The 23,213-nt window shown below is 36.9% G+C and overlaps 9 protein-coding genes across 9 annotated transcripts; 3 read left to right on the top strand and 6 right to left on the bottom strand. All coding sequences in view use genetic code 12, as the record gives it.

Annotated features, from left to right (window-relative positions):
* Nucleotides 1–69: 69 nt before the first annotated feature.
* Nucleotides 70–2,187, top strand: DASC09_062810 (uncharacterized protein; the record flags this gene model as incomplete). The annotated part of the gene is made up of 1 exon (XM_064999865.1): nucleotides 70–2,187. One exon carries the CDS (start codon nucleotides 70–72, stop codon nucleotides 2,185–2,187), a length of 2,118 nt encoding a protein of 705 aa, XP_064855937.1.
* A 165-nt stretch (nucleotides 2,188–2,352) lies between these two features.
* Nucleotides 2,353–3,780, bottom strand: DASC09_062800 (uncharacterized protein; the record flags this gene model as incomplete). The annotated part of the gene is made up of 1 exon (XM_064999864.1): nucleotides 2,353–3,780. One exon carries the CDS (start codon nucleotides 3,778–3,780, stop codon nucleotides 2,353–2,355), a length of 1,428 nt encoding a protein of 475 aa, XP_064855936.1.
* Nucleotides 3,781–4,027: 247 nt separating this feature from the next.
* DASC09_062790 (uncharacterized protein) lies at nucleotides 4,028–5,887 on the top strand (the record flags this gene model as incomplete). The annotated part of the gene is made up of 1 exon (XM_064999863.1): nucleotides 4,028–5,887. One exon carries the CDS (start codon nucleotides 4,028–4,030, stop codon nucleotides 5,885–5,887), a length of 1,860 nt encoding a protein of 619 aa, XP_064855935.1.
* Nucleotides 5,888–6,022: 135 nt separating this feature from the next.
* On the bottom strand, nucleotides 6,023–6,781 carry PNC1 (nicotinamidase; the record flags this gene model as incomplete). The annotated part of the gene is made up of 1 exon (XM_064999862.1): nucleotides 6,023–6,781. One exon carries the CDS (start codon nucleotides 6,779–6,781, stop codon nucleotides 6,023–6,025), a length of 759 nt encoding a protein of 252 aa, XP_064855934.1.
* Nucleotides 6,782–7,091: 310 nt separating this feature from the next.
* GDB1 (bifunctional 4-alpha-glucanotransferase/amylo-alpha-1,6-glucosidase) lies at nucleotides 7,092–11,672 on the bottom strand (the record flags this gene model as incomplete). The annotated part of the gene is made up of 1 exon (XM_064999861.1): nucleotides 7,092–11,672. The coding sequence occupies one exon, from the start codon at nucleotides 11,670–11,672 to the stop codon at nucleotides 7,092–7,094; it is 4,581 nt and encodes a 1,526-aa protein (XP_064855933.1).
* A 910-nt stretch (nucleotides 11,673–12,582) lies between these two features.
* On the bottom strand, nucleotides 12,583–13,122 carry DASC09_062760 (uncharacterized protein; the record flags this gene model as incomplete). Its single annotated transcript, XM_064999860.1, has 1 exon — nucleotides 12,583–13,122. The coding sequence occupies one exon, from the start codon at nucleotides 13,120–13,122 to the stop codon at nucleotides 12,583–12,585; it is 540 nt and encodes a 179-aa protein (XP_064855932.1).
* A 1,749-nt stretch (nucleotides 13,123–14,871) lies between these two features.
* DASC09_062750 (uncharacterized protein) lies at nucleotides 14,872–16,254 on the bottom strand (the record flags this gene model as incomplete). The annotated part of the gene is made up of 1 exon (XM_064999859.1): nucleotides 14,872–16,254. The coding sequence occupies one exon, from the start codon at nucleotides 16,252–16,254 to the stop codon at nucleotides 14,872–14,874; it is 1,383 nt and encodes a 460-aa protein (XP_064855931.1).
* A 565-nt stretch (nucleotides 16,255–16,819) lies between these two features.
* Nucleotides 16,820–21,199, bottom strand: SKI3 (SKI complex subunit tetratricopeptide repeat protein SKI3; the record flags this gene model as incomplete). Its single annotated transcript, XM_064999858.1, has 1 exon — nucleotides 16,820–21,199. One exon carries the CDS (start codon nucleotides 21,197–21,199, stop codon nucleotides 16,820–16,822), a length of 4,380 nt encoding a protein of 1,459 aa, XP_064855930.1.
* A 1,290-nt stretch (nucleotides 21,200–22,489) lies between these two features.
* Nucleotides 22,490–23,089, top strand: DASC09_062730 (uncharacterized protein; the record flags this gene model as incomplete). The annotated part of the gene is made up of 1 exon (XM_064999857.1): nucleotides 22,490–23,089. One exon carries the CDS (start codon nucleotides 22,490–22,492, stop codon nucleotides 23,087–23,089), a length of 600 nt encoding a protein of 199 aa, XP_064855929.1.
* Nucleotides 23,090–23,213: the final 124 nt, after the last annotated feature.

Here is a 23,213-nt window from a genome sequence, read left to right as displayed (position 1 = left end):
TCATCGAGGAGGACGAATAGGGTTGTTGTCCGCCAGAGTATTCTGCTTTCGCTAAAAGAACCTAACTAAATGAATTTGTTCAACAAAAAAGTAAGGAAGGCGTCCGAGCAGTTGACGATCCCGTCAATGCCATCGATAAGGAGAAAGGACAAAGATTACAAGTGTTTTTATTGCAAAGGGGATATTAACAAAGATTCAGATTATCGCCAGGAGTCAAATGGGGTGAACTTGTATCATACCAAATGCCTAACCTGTCACCAATGCAAGCATGACTGCTCGTCGGAGTTTTACATTACCTTCAAGAAGATCAATAGACATTATTTACCGATGATATACTGCAAAAGAGACATGAATGAGGTATGCCATGCCTGTGGAGAATCGATTGAGAAAGGAGGGCTTGTGACCTATTTAGAAAACAAGTACCATGAAGAGCATTTCCGCTGCTCCGAATGTTTGAAAATATTGTCGTTGGACGGCCAAGTATTCGAATTGAAACGGAAATTGTACTGTTCCAAACATTTCATTGTCGAATATCGGAAAGAAAAAGTTAATCAAGAAACTTTTTTGCAAAATAAAGAAATTCGCAAGAGTAGAATCCATAGTGATTTGTACCACGGATTCAGTTTAGATTATTATATGGAAGACGACGACGACGACGAAGACAGCGAGGGTTATGGCGAAGAAGACGCGGAGTTTCACCACGATAATTTGGATATTCGAGATTTCAGCAAAAATGACTACTCTACTAAATACTGCGGCGGTTGTAACACCATGCTTTTGGCAGGGAGTAATATAAAAGACGTACGGTTTTATAATTCTGATAAACGAGAATACTGGCACCTTGATTGTCTTACATTGTTCAAGAAATATAAAGTGATATTGAGTCCGAAGTTCGTCGATCCAAGACGATTTATAATGTTCAACAAAAATGCCAGTAGTATCAATTTGAATGCGGTACTCCGAAATATTTCCCAAAAATTGGATTTATATTTTGAAAAACTCGAGCTGGAATTCAATTTCATTGGGGTTAACATCAATAACCGCGACAAAGTGGGATTGTTTCAAAATTTTAATAACCTACTATCACAAATCCAACTTCTATTCAACGCGACCCAAGACATTTTCTTCGTCATTGAAGACCATTATACCGCAATTAGACGGTACAAATTCACAGAAGCAGAGTCAGAAAACGGAAGCGGCAACCTGTTGGAAAAAATCAATTTCACCAGGTACACCACACTAAAGGAAAAACATACCCGGATTCATAGCTTATTCGCCGATTTATTAAGAACTAGCATTTCTGATTATGAGATGCAGGAATTTGGCACGAAATTAGTGAAGACTATCGATTATGTCATTGCCTTTGTACTTCATAAGATCCTTGTTTATAATTACCTTACTAAAGAGAACCATTTGCTTCAGCTATTTCTTGATAAATTAAACTCTGAAATCGTGGTGATGGATACTCATACTGAGGCCGAGAATTCCATGGAGGAAAATAGAGAAATCTTGAAAGAGTATATCTCCCAAGAACCTCCTGTCAATACTGATTTTCTAAACTTTGATCAGGAAACCAACGCTAGCTTGCTAAGCGTTAACCGAAGCATCAATGTCAATGATAAATCCGGCGCTTTGGAAGAATCAAGTATACCTGATACCACTACAGAAAACACCATTGATAAGCCACTCAATAAGGATAATAATAATGATAAAAATACTAATAACATTTTGTTGGCTAATACGGGCGACCAAGTTTCAGACTTTGATAGTATTGATAAGACAGTTATTCCCGAGGATTTCGAAATACAGTTGAATGGTAGAACCCCTTTGCACGCTAGAGATGATAACGATTTCCTGGACCCAGTGTGCAGCAAATGTCAACAAGAAATCAAACTCGAATCATTTATTTTTCAAATATCGGGTGAGGGTGAATCACAAAAGATTTTTAGGTTTCATATGAATTGTGTCGAACCCCAGGATTTTATGGGAGCGATGGATGTGCCAAATATCATTGACGCTTATGGACTGGCAGACATAGATGGTGCAGAAAAGATGAGCTCTTCAAAAACACAGATTGAATACGTCTCAGTTTATGATCAAACTATTGATTCGACAAAAAGACTTTTGAAAAGTTGGTTTTCGAAGCAGCTTACGAAACAGCCGCCTTCGCCAGTCATTTATAATTAGGCTTGTATTATTTATTTTATGTTTATAATGGGTAAGAAATCGATTACAATGGATATATTAGTTAGTAATCGCAGTTTCACAATTAGTATATATTAGATATGATAGAATTTTCCTCCACGACAAAAAAAAAAAAAAAAAAGAAAGAAAAAAAAATTGATAAACACTTCACTTTTCACTCAAATTGAACTTCCGTAAGCTTGGCAATAGTCCTCCCTTTAGTCTATTTTTAGTCTTTGATGGGCTATTAAACAATTTTTTCACTTCTGACGTTTTTGAATTATTTGCTGCTGCAACCCGCTTCAATTCCCTTGTCCTTACCGTCGTAGGCGATCCTCTAATGGTTTCTAACTGATGGGCAGTACTAGATATTTTTTTAATTGTCGAATTAGAAGTGGTAGACGTTTTAGTACTGGATACGCTAGATGACACCATCTTAATTGTAGTTGCAGGAGTGGTTTTCTTTTCCGTGAAATGGGTCTGGAATTCCTTGGTACCCGAAAATGGCTTGGATCCTAGTGGCTGAAGTGGTGGTTTTTGTAAGTTCAGCTTTCTGACTTTTCTATTTCTTGCTTTGGAGTGGCTCAAACTATCATTAGTGGTTGATTTACTTAGGGCGGTGAAATACGATGAAGCCGTTTGATCCATGCTTCCCGTGCTATTGGCAATGCTTGATACCCCAGTAATATTAAATTCCGACCCTCCATCATAGGACATATCACTTTCATGTTCTACCGGTTCAGCTCTGATAGTTTTCCCGCTGACTTTTCTCATTTTTGATGGTCTAATGGTATTTCTAATGGTTTCCACCCTATTTTCCATGAACTTTGTCTGCTCAATCATATTATGTAATTGCTTGATAGAATTTGATTTCGGAATATTATTTCTCACCAGCTCACTAACCGAAGCATTACCAGTAGAATCGAAGATCAGTGAAGAGGATTGACCTGATTGTGATTTCTCGCGTTGGAGCTTCTGTTTCTGTTGGCTACGCAACTTATCTATTTCTCCCTTCAACTCATTGAATTGATTCTGGGTATTTTGATTGTCAAGCTTCTCTTTAAGTAATGCTTCATCCTTGTAATTGATTTCGCTCTCTAATAATGCTATCCTTTCTAAAGAGTCATTATACTTAGTTTCCAAATCATTCAAGTTAATGGAAAGAATCCGCTCGTTCTGTTCAATATTGTCATTGAGAATCTCTATATTCACCAATTTGCTTCTCACAGACTGTAATTCCTTCTTGTAGTTCTTGAATTTGTCCTCATTTCGACTAGTCACATTATTGAACTCCGATTCTAATCTCACGTACTTTGCCTTCCAATTCTCCGCTTCTTTACGCTTAGATTCGAGTGCTTCCTCCAATTCCTGTTTCCTGGTTTCTAGATCGTTCAATTCTTTTTCCAATTCTTGCTCCAATTCGTAACTGGACTGCTGGAAATCCGACAACTCATTCTCTAACTGCTGTATCTGCTTCAACGCCATTTGTAGCCTTTCTTCCTCGGATAAATTCGAGTTCTTTGATGGCGACCCAAACGGCTGAGGGTCCTGATCCGATTCCAGATCACTTATTTCTCTATCTATATCTGAATTCATCGTTGTGGCAAATCCATCAGTGATTCACTTTGCCCCTCCCCTCCCTTCTATCACTCGCATCACCACTTTTGTTTGTGCACCCAATTTCCCAGCACGTCCACCAGTGCCGCCGCGGCCGTAAAGGATTCATCGCGCAAAAAAAAAAAAAAACAAAAAAAAAAAAAAACTTTGGAGGAATTCGAAGCAGATGCCAACTTCTATACAGTTTAACCATAGTTTTTTTTTTTCAATTTAATGAATTTCAAGCATGGATGATTATGGTGTATTGGTAGATAATGTCTTAAAGATAAGGCTCAAGTACTTGCTGAATTTCACTTTGGCATGTCTCATAGTTCCTAGCTTGCTCCTTTGTCAACTTTCATGGAAAACATCGTTATTATTATACACATTATTCACGACAATTTGCTCGATATTTATCCTATTCAGATACGCCTTTTTGAAGAAACTTATCAACTATAACAATTCCACTTTGTCGTATTTTAACGTGAAGAATGCCTTGAACCTTAATGCAGTTTCCTTGACAATCTACCTTATCAGTGTTGTGGTGTCGTTATTTTATTTTGGCGTGATTGGCAGTTTATACTTTGATGATTTACATTTCTTGAACCAGGCTAAAAAGCACCAGAAACCAACGATCAACAGTACATTCCTCTATTTTTACTCATGTGCCATTGCCAACGGGTTTTTCAATGGGTTCTATTCTTTGTGCCATAATGAACAAATATTGAGTATTGATTTCACCAGATTCCATGTGACTTCCAAATCATTGTTGCAAACGTACCTTGATCCAAAGAATCTTTCAAAATTCTTGCAGAATTACCTTCAACTGCTCTTGGTGTTTCTTGCAGGCCTCAAATGTTTCCTTTACTTTATCAACATCAACCAAATTGTTAGTAGTTGGGCGTCCTTGGTCACTAACGTAGATTCGTATTCTCGGAATAGTCTTTTTGATGTCAGTGTCATTTTTACCCTCAAGATCGTTATATTCAGCGTGGTGTTGAAATGTTTGTGCTACATTGTCGCATATTGCGTGTTCAACTCTTACATCTTACTTGGTGGTTTGCATTTTGGCCAATTGATTTCTAATTACTCCAACGTTAACAATTCTCAGGCCGTTAATTTCTCACTATTATTCAATGGATTAAAGGATACTAGTAAAGACAGGTTGATCAAGATCACCATCTTGCAAGAACTTGGATACATGGCAGTGAGCAAAAAACCGGAATTTTATGGTAAATTCATCTCTTATTACGGTGAGTTTTTCAATAGTGTGGAACATATTGTCAAGGCCAATGTTGATAGCTTAAATTCTAAAATGAAAATTAAAGTTGATGAAAAGAAACCGCCAGTTAAAAGTTTGGAAACGTTATTGAAAAACGACGATAAAAAGGTGAAAATTAATGAAAAAGACATGTTCAAGCAAAATAAGACATCATTTTTTTGGTCGACTTTGGACTCTATTTCCATCAAGTTTGTTGCGTCATTACAAGATAAAGAATCTAGTGAATCATTTGGTGTTATTGCTTTCATGAGGGGCAAAGTTGCCTTTCTTTGCAAGATGTGGAATCATGTCAAGACAATTGTCTTGGTCTATCTCAATATCAACAGTTTAGAGCAAAACTTACAATTGATAGATGCCATCCAATTGTACTACTATCTTTCAACATTTACCTTAGTGGTGAAAAATTCACATATCGACCTCAAATTAAATAACAAAATACTTTCCAATATTGACCAAGTATTATCATTGTTGCAACAATCCATTCAGTTCAGTGAACAGTATATGATTTACAACAAGATCGATTTTGATCATGTCAAGCTCAGAGATGCCAAGAAGAAATATTATAAACCACTTCATCACCAATACACTAATCAATATTTGGTGCTCAGAATACATAAACTATTAATGACTTGCTTTGTCGAGTTGATCTGCAAGTACAGTGATATTTTGAGTGAATTGAATGTCAGTCCCGAAGTCATGAAATTGTCAAATAAGTGCTTCAAAGACTTGGAAGCCCAAAACAAGGGCGGGAATCAACCACTGCTGCTGCTTGACGAGGGTAATGGTAGTATACTTGAACATACCATGTTGGAGATCAATTTATGATCCTATGTACTATATTATATAAGCAATATATCCTCTTTTTTTAAACTATGCGAAAACACCATTATTATTAATTCATTTCTTCTTGAGATTGCTGTAAGTGATGATCTGGATACCCATGTGAAACTACGATAATTATTAATTCTTCTTGAGGTCTTCACAAGTGATGATCTGGATCCCATTTTCCCGGTACACCGCATCGGTTTCTTCTAGTTTATCAGGATACACGCTCCTCGATAGATCCTTGATCACAACAGTATTATAATTCAATTTAGTCCCACTGATAGCGGTATTCAAAACACAAAAATCGTATGCCAATCCCACAAGATAAATATTGACAATCCCGCGTTTTGTCAAGAAATTGTGCAATTCGGTATGATGTAACCCCCAAGTATCTTCAAACGCCGAATAATATTCTCGATCCACCAAATACCCTTTCTTAACTTCCACCACCATTGGTATGGTATCTCTAATACCACTATTACTACTACTACTACTGCTACTGCTAATTTTCTTCTCTTTGGCCATCATTTCGTAAAAACCATTGGCAAAAGTATCCGTCAATTCACTCCCTTCGGTCTCTTGAACACAATGATCAGGCCAAAGAATTTGCGTCTTGGTTCCAACTTTCTGGGTGTTGGGATCAATCACCTGCAAAGGATGGGTGAACTGTTTGGAAGAAAATGGCGCTTGGTCCCAATTGGACGCAAAGGAAAAATGGTCCTTGGGATGGAAATCCCTGGTGGCAACAATCGCATCCCAATCTTCAGATACCAATAAATCGGTGATCGGTTGGATGATTTCACGACCCCCTTGAACTGCCAAAGACCCAGACGGTGGCAAGAAGTCGTTTTGAAGATCAACGACGATTAAGGCAGATTTTGGTTTAATAGGCATTGTGAAGGCTTTAGTTTAGATGGTTGGTTGTCTGTTGCTATTTAAGGAAAAATCCAACTCTAAAGTTGTGCAATTATACATTTGGGGGTTTGCTTGAAGGGAAACGTGATTTGCATCATAAACCGGAACGGTAGTGTACTTACTACATATCCAAAACAAACTAGAAGATCTGCAGAAGTACTTTTAAAACTTTGAATAAAACCAATATAGATATATATATTAAAAAATAAAAACTCAAATCTAAAGGTATTAAATTCCAAAATCAAGAAACATATCGAAATAGAAAAAAAAAAAAAAAAAAGGAAAAAAATTATAAATTGTTTTTGTCTGTATCATAAAAATCATAAAACAAATCAATTATACAACCAGAGCTCCATGCTTGAGTAGGCGACGAATCTTGACATAATTCACCATCCTTATTGGTTAATTCAGTCAAGCCTCTCCAGGCGTATGACTTAACCCATTTTTTATTCCCCTCCAACTTATACATCAAATCTCTGTATAATTGTTCACGGATCTTTTTAGTATTATTGTGCTCCCTAGCTTTTACAATAGAATCTTGCGAATAAAAGTAAGAGTATGCCCTTAAAAAGTACCCAATACACCACACCCATTCTGGACCTTGATGATAGTTTCTGCCCTTCGAGGTCAAGAAGTCAGTACTATCTTCTGAATTTATATAATATGGTCTATAATTGTAATCCGAAGGATCCAAGGTTCTCATACCAACCGGTCCCCTAATTGTGGTGTCAGCAATTCTCAACGCACCAACTGCATATTTAGGAGTGAACAACTCTGGAGCAACAACCATCGCAATGGCAAAATTTGGTCTTAATTGATAGTCTTCATATTCTTTCCCGCTTCGGTATAAATCTTTATAAATTCCTCTTCTATTAATAATTGCTGGGTTCACGTCGAATTTATGATTATCAGCGTCATCCATTGGAATATAGTACACCCTTTCAAAGTTTTCCCCCACCAACTGTTCCCATTTTTCAAAACTTATTTTGGTTCCATCCTCCTTTTCAACTTCGGTATAGTCAAACAACCCTTGTTTATTTAACTGATTGACAAATCTCAAAGAACTTTTCAACAAACCACTAATTTCAATCGCCGCGCCATCTCTTGGAGTGCCCGGAATCCCCTTGCTTCCGGCTTTCTCACTTTCACCCATTTTATCCATCCAAGTACCACAATTAAGCTGACTACCTCCAAAAATCAATCCTGTTTCCCAATCAACGTTGATCTTAATATTGAACCCTTCATCTTTCATTTGTCTATCCAACATTGGACCTGCATTCGCTTCTCTGAAATCTTGACCTTTGGCATGACGAGCAAAGACTTCGTATATAAGTTCCCTGATACTACTCTCGTAACTGAAAGCCTCTGGATCATCGTGCAGTACATATTTGTCGTTTAGTGGGAACCTTCTTTTGACATTCTCATCCAATATTTTTTCACCATCTGGAACAACAGTTATATAATCTTGAATAGATTGCAACCAAAACCAAGTTGCATCCCTAGCATTATATCTAGGATTTCTGAGGCTATCAATAAGATTCGGAATCAAGCCATGCTTTAAAGTCGAACCTGCAGCAAGAATATGATTCTTAGCATCATCATACCTACCAGATGCAAGCAATAACCCACGCAAGGAAATAAAAATATCTCTTCCCCAACATCTTGCCCAATCATAACTAAAATGCGGAAGTCCGGCTGCCATACTAGGAACCGGCTTGAAAGGGTTAAGAGATGCTGATCTATTAATACCAATCATTTGGATAGATGTCAATCCCAAATCTTGAACAAAAAGTGTAGCTTCGTGAAACATCGGTGAGAGCAACGAAAGAGACCTGAATCTGCATGCTTCATAAGCAATACCCAATACCAAGACAAAATACTTTGGACGCAAGAAAAACGGTAATCCCTTAACAGTATTGATTCTTGATGCCATCCAATCATGAAATCTTTGAATTCCTGGTGAATCAGTGTATTTAAGTGTCCGATTAACAATATAATCTAATGACCAAACACCCTCCCGAACATTTTTGCAGAATGGATGAGAAAGATCGTTCTCATTAATGGCATCTTTTATGGCACTTATCCAACCTTGTAGCCCAGAATACACCAAGTGACCATACTTAGGAATATTATAGTTACCATCTCTCCCAGCACTCGCATCTCTTTCCTCTGATTCGCATTTATACAAAAGAGCATTTAGGTCATATAGGTTTAAATCTTTAGATGCTTCAATTGCGCCCTCTTGAAGATACTTGTCTAACTCTTCATTGAAATCAAGATATTGAGTCCTGAAAACCGCAATACTGCCTCTAGGAAAATATTTAGGTAATGTAACGGTGGTTTCATTGGTTTCAGGGTTATATTCAAATTGCGGACTCTCCAATTCTTGGACTTCCACGGGAATTGATGGAATATATGCATCAGATGCCTTTGGATCTCCAACTTTCTTCAAAGTATAGGCAAATTCATGAGTAATTTTACTCCCATGGAAGGTAATTGGTTTCAAAGAAAACTCAGCACCCTCATCAGCAAATTTCGTTCTAGCAATCAAAAACACCCCATTTCCCGTCTTAGCATTAGTTCTGTGGAAAGTGATATATTGATCTTCATGATGAATGTGCATTTCATGTGCTTGCAAAGAGAGGTTACTTTTTGCCAATTCATTTCTCAAAGCGTATATTTTTTTCTTAACATGACCGATACCATTATCTCCAAAAGTATAACTTCTAGTTTCTTTGACCACGTCCAACAATTTCGGATAGCACTCGTCATATCCAAACACTGATCCAACTGCACAAGAGCACAATCCAACCAAAGCAGCATTTGGTAACGTATCCTCGACAGTTCTCTTCTGGAATGGTGTTTCATTATCATGAGTACAATCCATGAAAAGCGCATGAGGCTCTTGATACGCGAGGAATTTTGGGATTGCGATCTCGGATACTCTTTCATATTCTCCTTTATTTGCTTCTGGCTCACAACTAGCCGGATAAGCAAAATCATCCAAAGGTAGCCATTTCAAGGATCCAATAGGTCTACCAGCATGTCGACGAAGTAATCTAGAAAGCTCATCCTCTGACCAAGCTTGCATTGCTTCCCTAATTAAAGAAGAAATACCGAGTCTTTCAACAAATAAACTATCCAAATCTTCACTTCCTGAAAACAACTCTGCAACTACATAAAGATTAGGGTTCACCTCCCTGGCAGCATCAATCAATCTTTCGCCAACATGAATAGGAGTGGAATGGCAGTTATCAATTCTGAAACCATCAAATACTTTGGCACACAATTGAGTATACTTTATCATTCTGTCCCATAAATAAGGTGAATCTTTTGGATCACTCCCATATCTTAATTTGACACAGTCGCCCCAAACAATAACTTCTCTTCTCAAGTAAGCTTTTGATTTATCTGAAGCAAAATCAATTAATGGATTTCCGTTCCAAACCCACCCGTTATTTGCTAAAGCAATTTCCTCGCCTGTCTTCGGATCATCAAATCTCGTGAAATAAGGTTCTGTCAATGGACTTTCAATGCTAATCTTTCCTAATTTAGGACCGTGGTCGTCAATTCGCAAATATTTTATTCTATTAAATAACTGTTCTAAAATAACTGAAACATCTGTATCATAAATTCTGTACAACGGCAAGTTTATTTCATTCAACAATCTGTCGGATTCAGAAAGAACATTCTCAAAAGAAGCCTCAGAAACTTGAGGTTTTTCCTTAATATATGATAAAACAACACTCGCGAATTTTGAAACATTTAATTCATTCCCATGTCTACTCAGCAATCCAAAACCCATACCATCAGTACAGAAATCTGTGGCAAGTTTTGCCAATTCGGATAAAGATTCAATTTGCGATTGAGTTAGCTGAATGATCGGAATAGATTCACATGGGTGCAGCACTAAAAACTCTTTCAATTGGGAAATAGTTTTTTCAACATTCAAGGTATAAAACTCCCAAAGTTTTAACTGTTCCAAAACATTAGTCTTTATACCATCCATTATATTCAACAAATCATCGACAGTGTTGATATTATATGTATAGCCTAATTTCTCCAATTGTGTCGAGAACACCAATAAGGCTTTATCCAACTCGATCGCTGCAGTTAAATGAGGAGCAGTTATTTTGGAATAGCCTGCTTCAGGATGGTCTCTGAGCCAGTCCGAATTATTGGCAGTATGGTTCCAAACAATATCAGTCATGGATAGCAATTTAAATTCTGAATGCATTTTTTTTACAAGATTCTCAACTTGTTTTGTACTTTCAAATAAATTCGGATCGAACAGAAGCTGGTCAAAAATGGAATAGGGAGAATTAGATTCCCCTCGATGTTGTAACGGAGTGAAATGAACCATATTGTATCCCTTATTTGAAATTTCTTGGAAAATATTATCCCAGTCTTTCAATGGACCCATCCATTTCGAAACAACTGATTGAATTGAGACGGAATTCAAAGTTAAATATTCACCATTTATATCCAACGATGGTTGAACCACAAAATAGTACTTTCTGGTCGTGATTATTTTATTTGTTTCTGCAGAACGATAAGAAGCAAAGTACGCATATACCCCGGGTTTATTAATACTTAAAGTCAAATTGATATCCTTGTAGAAGGAATTGTCGATGGGGTTCTTATAGAATTTTTCTCTATTAAACATAACTGAAGGGTCTGTAGGAATATTAGTCCAGATAATCCCATCCCTTGTCACTGGAGACGCAGCAGAGATAACGAGTTTAATTTTAAAAATGACATCTTTGTAATCCCCAGAGGTGTCAAATGGGAACGAGTTCAATAGCAATATTCCTTTATTGAAAGTAGAAGGCTCACCATGGTCTCCCAATTTCAATAGCAATTCTTTCATGGCTTCCGGTGACTATGAAGAGATTATCCTGTAAAATACGTGAACTTTGCTATCGTTGCTAAAAGGATGTTGTTTTTTTCTTTGACACAAATATTATTCACAAACAAGTTACGGCCCCCACCCCATCGTCCACGTGAGGGCCTGGCGCACGTCATGCAATCCCTGCAAAAAAGTATGGGGATGACACAACCTTCAACATGTCACAATTGCTGGTGATAATTGGTAGATTGACGATCCAATTTCAACAGAAGAAAGCATCTATCTAATGATAAGCAATAAATGCAAGGCAACTTACAAAGACAAGACTCATTTTCTCCACCTCTTTAAGGCATCGGTGAGTGATTATTAAACAGATGCACACCCATATTAACATGGATTCTCTCCGTGAGCAGGCCAGGCAGACCTGCTGAAAATTATTGAAACTTGGGGAAAATACTGGTCAATTCACACTCAAAAATAATGACGTTACTAAAGATTAAATGGCTAAAGTTTCCTCAAACTCCGATAGTAAGTTTAGCGACCTTAGTAACCAGGTAGATGGGATTAATGAAAAGCTTGATCCACTTACTCGCCAGCTTCTCAGTTTTTAATTGATAAAGTTTGTGGAGTTATTTTATTGTTTCAAGCCATTGTCCTTATCTTTACGCAAGAGTTTGCTTACAGCAATATAGTATACACATATTTTCAACTAAACAAGCTTCATTTTCAATTGGCAGTTCGCAACTGATGGAGTCGATAGTTTCTGGCTTTCATTGCAGCTTGCACCCCCGGGACAAGGTGAGGTTCGACAGTTGTAAACTCATCGACTCTTGTTATCTCTATACTTGTAAAAGTTTTAAGCAAAACTTCATTTTGTTCATAAGCACTATCACAAAAAATTGCGCAATTCTCGAAACAACTTTGAAACCTTTCAGCAATTTTGGACACCAGGTAAAACTAAAGTATTACCACTGGCTGGGCCTTCTAGGGAAAGGACAAAGCCTTTCATGTCAGCCAACACTTGGTACTTGAGGCCTGTGGATTTTTCATAATTAACGGTGGGGTTATTCTTTGGAACACCGGTAAGCAATAAGGTTTCATCTACGAACCCATATAATGTACGGATGTATGGTTGACTGTCTCTGGATACTTTCAAGACGTCTTGGATTCTTTGCTTGGACACCAGATAATGCCCTACTTTCAGGAGGTATCCAAATTGACGAAACAAATATTTGGAAAGCTTTATAGCATCATTTCTAATTCCGTCGATATCAATACCAAGGAGGATATTGATATTAGCTGGTCTACATGGTGCCGCGAGTCGAGCTAATAGGCATAAGAATGCCTGCAAAGGAGAAGATCTGACGCCGAGCTCTTTGCACACTTCTTTGGTTATTTTAAGTTGGGCAATCAATGTATAGATTTGTTGCTTGGTGAAGCGAAAGTAAATCCTGCAAAGATATGACGACATTAAATCAAGCTCAAATTTGAACTTGAATGAGTTGAAACCATCCCTCTTAGTGGCATTCCTTTCTTCAGCTTCTATCAGTCTTTCTTTTTATTGTTAGGCAAGCTTCTTCTTTTTTTGGTGTGCAAAGTAAACTTCTTTGATTTTTGGCTCCAATTGTTTGTTGACATTTTTCATGACGTGTTGAATAATTATGGGCATAGCTTGTTTACATATTTCTATCTTATATTGCATGAGCCTTTCTCTTAATCTCCTCTCATTATTAGACATTTTTGGTGAAGATGGCGATAGATATATCATACCACTCTAGCATGGTAATAATAATGCGTTCTCCCAGATTACCCGATTCATTGGAAAACAGTCCTCCATCCTCCTCCTCCTCATTTACATCCTGTTGATTGATTACTATTGCGATACTCCAAACCTGCTGTCCATTTACCATCCAGTAAATTTTCTGAATCTGTCTAGCAGTGGGTGCCTACAACTGAAAAGAATATCCAAATATATTCGTAGAATCTGAGTTTCCATACAACAATACTAGTACCAACTTATTTCAAGCCAGAGCAGAAACAGAAAAAAAAAAACTACGATTTGAACACCATTATATCAGAATGCTCTCCAGTAGTAATTATCCAGGAAGCCTAGAAAATTCAGTTTACCCACCCTCTTCGTAAACATTATATCGCAAGCGCATATTGAAGCAACAGGGAATATTATTGCACACGGCACGTTATATTTCAAGTGATCCACATCAACATCGTTGCTTCTAATATTTATTATCATGCACTTTCTGTATGTTAATAATATTAAGGAACATTGCACGCTACTTCATTATCATTACCTGTAATCATCGTTATAGACTGTTAACGTCTTCAGACTTCACAGTTATTTTTTACTTATTCATGGCCTTTCGATTAAATAATCAGCTATTCAAAAGATATTTCTGTTACTTTGTATTATTATCACTCTAGAACTTTGTATGATTCTTTCTCTTTTTTTTTTAATGTATTTATATTATGGGGCGTGTATTGATTGATTTATCAAAAGTCAGGCGGTACTTTCATAGAGATAAACAGTGGTACTTCGGACTAACTTCAAAGAATCATTTGCGAACATTTTAACAGTTCTTCATGATAGAGCAGCAGTCTAATTAATTAATAAAGGTCCGATTTGCAGCATTGATCAGAACAATCAGAACAATCATGAAAGCCTTACTCTTTTCACTTGGATTTTATGATACTGTTTCCGATCTGGCAGTCTAATGAAACTGTTTGAGTTATTTCAATTTAATATGTGTACCAATATACTCCTTATTCATGTATTCTCAATCATTTTCCTCTCAAAATTCAACACCCATCAACAAAATAAAAATAATGAAGCATCGATCTTCCGCATGTATCATAGTTTCTGATACGCATAAAAAAGTCTGGCTTTGATGAGAGCAAAAACTCCTTCAGCATCTATCCGCCAATTGCGGCGAAATCTTGCTACAGTCACTTGAACGTTGTGAAGCAATGAATAATAATAATATTAGTAATAATTGAAAATTGGAAACTATTAAAGGCCAGATTTTAAACAAAAAAAAGAAACTTTTTTTTTTTTTTCCAAACATGAAAAAAAATACAATATAAAAATGAACCAAAGGAAGAAAGGCGCATCATGTCAACAACACCAACAAAACAAATCAGAAAGAAAAAAAAATATAAAATAGCAAACAGCCAAACAGGAAAATTAAACAAGAAAAAGTCGATATCAGTACTCATTTTGACTTTGCGTCTTCTTGAATCTTGCCTTATTTATGGCAATGTCTCTCTTTTTTTGGTCTGTACTAACCTCCAAATTCTTGATTTTAACCGGGAGCTCACTAATAGAATCATCCACGTCAAATTTGGCATTACTGGAAGACGAAGTCTTTTTCTGCCTGAACATACTCAAAAGTTCACTATCATTGGCTAACACTGCAGATCCTAAACCACTACCAAACGCCCATCTCATATGATCCAATCTACTAATGAAACCCCAATCTTTCATTCTAATTTGCAATTTCGAATATGGACGAGTAAGATATATCTCCGCCAATAAAGGTTCGGATTCTTCAGAGATTTTGAAGTCATCCCTGGCGTTCTGTGAAACGTTATTGGTCACAGTTTTGAGCATGTCTCTGAAAGCAACGTGAAGTTGCTTCTTATCTTCTTTGGAAATCTTTTTGGACGAGTACTTAGTCTTTTCTGCCAAAATGTCTATTATCTCATCATTATCAAAATATGGAACATCCTCATCTGCGTCACCATCTTCATCATTATGACTATCATCGAAAGTATATGATTGATAACATTGAGCAACCAAAGCCCCGGCAGGGATGGAAATTCTTGGGCTCTCATCACTCAAATAAAATATGAGACTTGGGATCAAATCCTCGATAACTTCGTTTCTTTCAACAAAATCATTTACCAAGGACACTAAGATACCAATCCCATTAATAATCCCCACCATGACTTTTGCTTCTTCTGCATCATTGGTTAAGTTAGTGGAAGCTTCATCCAAATTAGAAAGCCAGTATCCAATCTCTTCTTCTATTCCAGAAACATGTGATCCTTCATTCAAGGCAAGGAACATGGTGAAGTAACCAATGATGAGATATGATCGTATTGTTGCTGGAACGTTTTCGACATCTTTTATATTTTTTTTAATAAACTCCGATAATGCAGAAAAGATGGGCGATCCATAGTCTTCCATATATGAGATACAAATGGCCACCAAGGACTTGAAAGTGAAAAACCCCTCAGTACCAAAAGGTTGTTCTTTGAGACACTTTAGCAATACGTCAATGTCGGTTTCTGTGATTTCCCCGGAGTTGCTCTTATTGAGAGACAGATGAAGGAAGATATGATAGAGTAAATTCTCTCTTGACTCAGTAGATATTTGAGTCCTCGAGTAGACAAGTGGCTGGATTAAATCTGAAACAGAATTAGAACTAAGAGGAGCCTTATCTGTAGTAGAATCAGCGTCGCCACTTTTGGTGTCTAGCCCCTTATTAGATGAGGCTGTCGGATGAAATTTATCAGGAATGAAAGTGTAGATCTCATCAGTTGGACAAACCAACGTATCCATGGTTGAGCTCTTAAAAGAAGGCATTTTCTTTCTGTTTCTTTTTATACTTGGATATCTTTCTTTATATGTGAAAGTACAAAGATAGAAGAAGAACAGCGGGATGAGCTCATAAATATATTTAAAAAAAAAAAAAAAAAAAAAATAAAATGTTTTTGGGCCTTGCTGCATCTCATCGAAAAATACTATACGCACACGCCAACGTGCGCATATGATTAATAATCTCTCGCTAGCATATTCCTAGTAGGGATTTATCTTTTCAGCAAAATACAAATCAAGAGGAAAAAATTTCTTATTATTAAGGGAATCTTGATCTATAAGGAAGCAGCAATATTAGTAACGAAAAAGAATCTTTTTTACATGGAAAAATGTAGCAACATCGTATTGCTCAAAACTCCTCAATAAATGGAAGAAATAAGCAAAAAAGTGATAGTTCATCAACAGACTCGTCCCGTAAGTTATCGCAAAATTGGCTAACCAACATTATTAAATCATATTTTTGTTCAAAACTTAAGAAAAAAAAAAAAAAAAAAAGACTACACAATCATTCTCTGCATCATCAAATCATTTATCTATCTCCTATATACTTAAATCATTGCTGTGGTATCTCAGCCAAAGCTTTGTACGAATGAGCATTCCCAGGATTGAGAATCAAACTTCTTTGAATTAATCTCAATTGGCCGGTTTCGGCATACAAATTTGATAATTCATTGGTATCGACGCTAGATTGACCACTTTCTCCAATCTTCGCAGCAATTTTGCTATCCAAATGCCTCCAAACCAAGTAATCATTTGGGAAATATGTTGCATGGCGCTGCCATTGCGTGATTTCCTTGGATTCAAGACCCAATCTTTTGGAAATAAGATTGATCAATAATGGGACTCTATGAAAGCAATCACTTGATAAGTAATCTAGCGACAAGCCTTCAAGCTCTTCCTTGATTACCAACATTATTTGTTCATCCTTTTCAATAAGAGCAATGGATGCCAATATGAACAAAGTGACCAATGAAGTGCCTTTTTGAGTGATGGACTCAAATAATTCATCAAGAGCAGCCTGCTTAGTTTCTGGATCATCGTAGTTATATAACGCTTGTGCAATTAAAATGATAAAGCTAGTTTCTCCACCAGAATGCCTTAATATTTTCTTGAATTCCTCAATGGATTGACCAAACTCGTCCAAGGAATAATAAGCCAATCCAAGAACAGTTCTTGATGATAGAACGCATTTTGTAACTTCTGGTGATTTTTCATCATCATTCTCTTCCTCGTTATCCTCATCGCCTCCAAGGATATCTAACGTAAATTGAGCATTATCAATACAACCTTCATAGTTGCCATTCCCCAAATTGAGTCTCGCCAATTGAGTCTTCGCTTGGGCATACTGCATCAATACCGATTCGCTCTCATTCTCTTCATATTTTGCTTCTAACATATCACATAACTTAGCTGCTAATTGTTCACCATATTCATAATCCCCAATTCTCTCAGCGATATCACAGGCAATCTCTAAACCGACCTGATCGTTCGGTTTCTGTTTTAAAAACCTGCTCATGGTGAAACTTGCCATTGTCAATTCCTGAGCAGCTTGAATATCCATCTTATCATCATTAGCACCAATTCTGTTACTACAAACAGACATACCATACATCAACTGAGCAATTGGAGAGCGTCCATTAGACAAAACCAAGGCATGGGTGAATAATTTAGACGCGGTTTCATTATCACCAGATTCTGTGGCCATCAAGGCATCACCAATCCATGAATGTGCAAGGTCAGGAGCGATGCTTTGAGCCTTGACAAAGGTTTGTTGAGCTAACTCCAAGTCCCCATATCTCAAGTACAAAACAGCCAAATTATTCCAAATCTCACCATTCTTAGGATCAAGCGCAGAAGCCTTAATAAAGCAGTGCTGAGAAATTCTTGGGTTGACAGAAACCATAACCACCCCTAAGGAAACCCAGTAGTTGGCATTGCTAGATTCTAATTGAATAGATCTCTTCAAGGAGTCGATAGCTGCATCACGGTACTGTGTTCTACCTGTTTGAATGAATGACTCTAATTGGGCAAGACCTAAATTATACCAATTTGTGGCTCTAACAATTTTGGCAGTTTTCTTCTGAAGAGACAAAATTGAACATTTTGCAGTCATAACCAATAAACAGTTCAATAATTCCACAATATTCTCGGATAATGAAAGTTCATCAATATAATCGATCGTGACTTTATCGATGACGCTGATTTTCCCAAGTAACTCATCCTCTTCAGATTTATCAGAATCTGGATTATCACTCTCAACATCTTCATAAAGCTTTTTTATAATCAGAATCACTTTGTTATATGGAAACTGTTCAATCTTAGATTGAACAGTTAAAAATAACCTAATAACGTCAGTTGTTGATTTCCAAAGTTTGTGAGATCTGATAGTCTTAGCACTTGCAGTAACCAAGAAATCTATGGCTTTACAACTAGAGCCCACGGCTCTACCATAAAATCCACCATCAATGTAATGGTTTGCCAAGGAGATCAACGCTTCATACAAAGCAATAATAACACATTCTTCTTCTGGTCTTTCTTCCAAGATTGACTCCAAGGTACTAATACTAGCCTCGTACTCCTTAATAAGATGCTGACTGACACCTAGTAAATACTTGGCATGCCAGTGGGTTTCATCAATAAAAATCGCTCTATTGAAAACCTTGATTGCTGATTCAAGTCTACCAAACGCAAGGTAGGTTTCTCCCAAACCAACCCATGATTCCACGTCGTCATTACCAGCTAATCTAATCGCTGATTGAAACCATTCCACTGCTTTTTCGCCTTTTTGGGTTTCCAAAGCTGCAACTCCAAGCACTCTATATGGCCAAGATTTGTCAACATTCTCCTTTGGAAGCATACGTCTTACTTTCTCTGACGACACTAACCTTTCACATAGCACTTCAGCCAACTCCCAATCTGATTTGGCAACAAAATCCTCAACTAAGAATCTTGCTGACACGATTTCTCCCACATCAAGATCAAATGCCTTATAGAAACATTTGAGAGCCCTGTTTTCATCATCATAATAATTCTTGTAAATTAAACCTAAGGAAGTATACGAAGCAGCATTATTCTTGTTGGTTTTCAAGGAACGGAGTAAATAGTCATATGATTTCTGAACTAAATCTGTGATAACATTTTCATCTTCAACCGATTCAGCCTCAAATATATAACTTTGGGCCAACCTCCATAAAATAGTCGACCGCCTATCAAAAGACCTTAGATCTGAACCCTTAATATTTTCAAACCCCTTAAGCAACCCTTCCCTACCTTCTTCTAATTCATGAAGCTGTATTTTACACCAAGACAACTCTAGTAATGCATTATTGTTGTCTGGGTATTCCGCTAAAACATCACTTATCAATTCTTTTGCATCTTCTAACTTGCCTTCTTGGGAATAAACTAAACCTTTACCCACCTTTGCATCTGAGTTATCTGGAAATGAATCCAAAATAGAATCATACAATCTCAAAGCCGCTGGAAAATTTTTGGGAGCCTCATAATAGGTATATATAGTGGCCAACTTGACAATAAAGAATTGTTTTGAATTTGGTAGATCAAAACCTACAACTTTCTTGAGCTTTACCAATAAATCAATTCCAGTTTTACAAATATTCAATGCACTTTCGTATTCTTGCAAATGAAGATAATACGAAGTAAGGATTCTGTGGGCAAAAAGACTATCTTTCCCACTATTTTTTGATTTTTTGCCAGACTGATAGCCGTTTACCATGATTGATAAAACTTCTTCCTCGGATAATGTTTGATCATTGGTCGAATCTTCAATAAGATTAGCCTTTTGTAACTCTTCGGTGGTAGTGTCACTTTCCCTGATATCAGACTGCTCTTCATCATCAACGACTTTCAGTTTTGTGTTGTTTTTTCTGGATTTATTTTTGTGATTCCGTTTATTGTTATCTTTCTTCAGAATTTCATCTTTAACCTTTAAAAACACTTGTTTATCAAAAGTTGAAATTTCAGATGCCATGTAAGCGTAGATTATATTTGCCAACCCATGACCATTGAATCGTTTGATATAGTTTATAATATTATCTATGTCAATGTCGGAAATATTGATGAAATCGTTCAAATCAAAATACAAATTCCAAGCAAATTTGGATGGATGATTAACGACAATCATACCGTTGACCATATCAAGCACTTGATTCTTGTATTGATCTTTTAAAGCAGGCTCCTTTTCCTCCTCAATAGTTGACAACACTTCATACTTATATTTCAATAAATCTTCTTCAAGATTCTGTCTTTTTTCATCGTCGTGGGTGACGTTAATCAATAATTCATAAAGTTTTTCCACTTGTGATTTTTTGTAAAGCGTTAGTTTGAATTCACGGATTTTTGTAGCGGTAGCAGCCTTGTTATTTTTAAGTCTGATTTTATCAGATTGGATCTTTATCTCTTCAAGCTGAGCTTCGAATTTCAAAGTTAATAATCTTTCAAGAGCGTCTTCGGGTCTAACGATTAGTGATCCACAGTTTTCAGCTAGCTGTGTTCCAGGAATAAGATATTCATAATATTTGCATTTGAATTCTTTTGAATTATCGTCATTTTTCTTGAAATATAATGTTATTTGTTTAGTCAACTCGACAACGCTTTCATTACAATCGACCAATACTTTAGAATATTTGCCGCAGACATCCATAAATTTTGCTAGATTTGAAGGCTGATTCTTCACAATTGAAAAGTAACCTTTCCAAGCAATTAAGTTGTTTCCGTCGATCTCAATACATTTAGCTAAAGTTTTTTCTGCTTTGGCAACTTCATCCTTGATAATGTAAGCCTTACCAAGTAAAAGATAGGCGTTGGTAGAGGAAGGATCGATTTTCAAGGCGTCTTGAAGAATATCAATGGCGCTATCTGGATCATCTGACACGAGGTTTTTTGCCTGTTTGAGTAACTTATTTACCGAAGACATTAGTAGGAATGTCAATGTCAAGTGGCTGATTACTGGTGATGATGGCTCCCTTGTTGCAATGTTATGAACTGCAATTCCCAAGATTTTTTGAGGGAGAAAAAAAAAGGGTCGGGTCAAGAAAAAACCCACGATGGGTAAGGATGTTTGTAGTGAATCGGACTGCACTATGAAAGAAGTTGAAGAGTGTGTGATTTACAGGTGGTTGGACAGTCAGTACCTTTACAGTTTAGCTGCTAGGAATCAGGGAATACTATATATATATATATATACATAATAATAATAATAATAATATCTGTTTGGCTTATGACGGTCAAATGATAATAGACCACCCTGGGAATATCAGGATGTAATTTTCACGTGACTGTGCACGAGATGAAGTTATCTTCCCGCAGTGGTGGATCCCATGTGATGATGCGTTTGCTAAAAGCACTCCGAGTGGTGGAGAGGAGGGGGGTGCATGGAAGGCTATTTATATAAAAAAGCGTGGTATGTACACCCACCCACCGACACTTGCAGGCGTTTGACACCGTTTGTGGCGAGCCTTTACCCTTCTACAATGCTATTCTGGGCTGTAGTGGCTACAAAAAGCAGTGGATAGCTCTTTGTACGATGACATCACCTTGACCACTGTTGTTGTTGTTGTTGTTGTTATTGTAGCTGTATGGCATAAAAACAAAAATTACAATCCTCGTTTTTCAACTTCCTTATCACACCCTTAATTTCCTATTATTATTATTGTTATTGTTGGTGTCAGCTAAGGTATTATTGTTACCACCATCAATACTCCACACTCATCCTAAAACATTGTTCCTACACATTCCCATCAAACCATACACTGAACCAAGTATCAATAACGATCCCTCGATATATATCCATCCATCCATCCATCCATTCATCCATCCATATATATATATAGAAAGTACACAAAGCATCTCGCATTGGCTCCTGCGCCCCCTAAACAAAAATAACAACAAGAAAAAGAAAAAAAGAGAAGAAAAAAAAAAAGGAACAAAAGGTTAACCCAACTTCATTCCCCTCTCAGTCAAATATTGACAATCCTGATTTGACTCTTTCATCCATCCTCTATAACAAATTAAAAAAGGAAAACAATTGTTACAGTGCTGGTCATTATCTTCTTTCCTTTTCTATGAGCAGTAGCTTCTTAACCCAATCCTCACTCTCTCATCATTTTTTTTCCCTGTCCGATCAGCCAATCATTCCATTAATTGCCGTCACAAACATCTGACTTGACCAACTCATCGCCCATCATCGTCGTATCAGAAACAAATAATGTCCACTTACTCCTTTAGTTATATAAGATATACATCATCATCCCCAAACCTTTCTTCCCCTGTTCTCAAATATTTGCCCAACTCCAACCATTCACTGCTGGTGATGACAAAGTCAGACCTCCAAAGAGCTTCAACGAAAACCTCCTTGACTGCTACTAGAGCGCCATTGATGACATATTACTCCTCTTCACCTTCTCTTTCTACCCTCAACAATGCTGCTTGCCATGTGTTGTCTCAGAACTCCTCTTGTAATAATCTACATTCTCTTGATTTTTTCAATATTACCAAGTCGGTTATCTCCACTACATTGTTCACTATCCTCTTGACGGGCATGGTGATTTCATCTCTTCCAAATGCATCCATGATTTCTGAGTCTCCTGTGGCCATCAATTTTGGTTCTTTGTTTCATTTTCTCAATGACTTTAACAAAATTAAGTCCTCTTATCCAGAACAGTATGTCGAAGTAGGAAAAAGAAGCGTTCATAGCCTAATTAGCGGAATTGAATGGGATCCAATAGACAATTTTGCTATGGAATTAAACCAGGGATTCATAATTATTGGAGGACTCGGTTTACTTTTAGTGCATTTGTTGATTTAGTTCGTTTTGAACTACACAATTGCTGGCTTATTGTATCATATTCGTGCATTTTTTTCTTTTATGTATCGGACCCATTATTTTCTTTCCTTCAAAGCTACAGGTTCTCATATATTACCATTCTTCC

The sequence above is a fragment of the Saccharomycopsis crataegensis genome, assembly GCF_037102585.1.
Source record: "Saccharomycopsis crataegensis DNA, jcf7180000000098, whole genome shotgun sequence".
Classification (NCBI taxonomy): domain Eukaryota; kingdom Fungi; phylum Ascomycota; class Saccharomycetes; order Ascoideales; family Saccharomycopsidaceae; genus Saccharomycopsis; species Saccharomycopsis crataegensis.
This window is presented reverse-complemented; position numbering and strand designations above follow the sequence as displayed.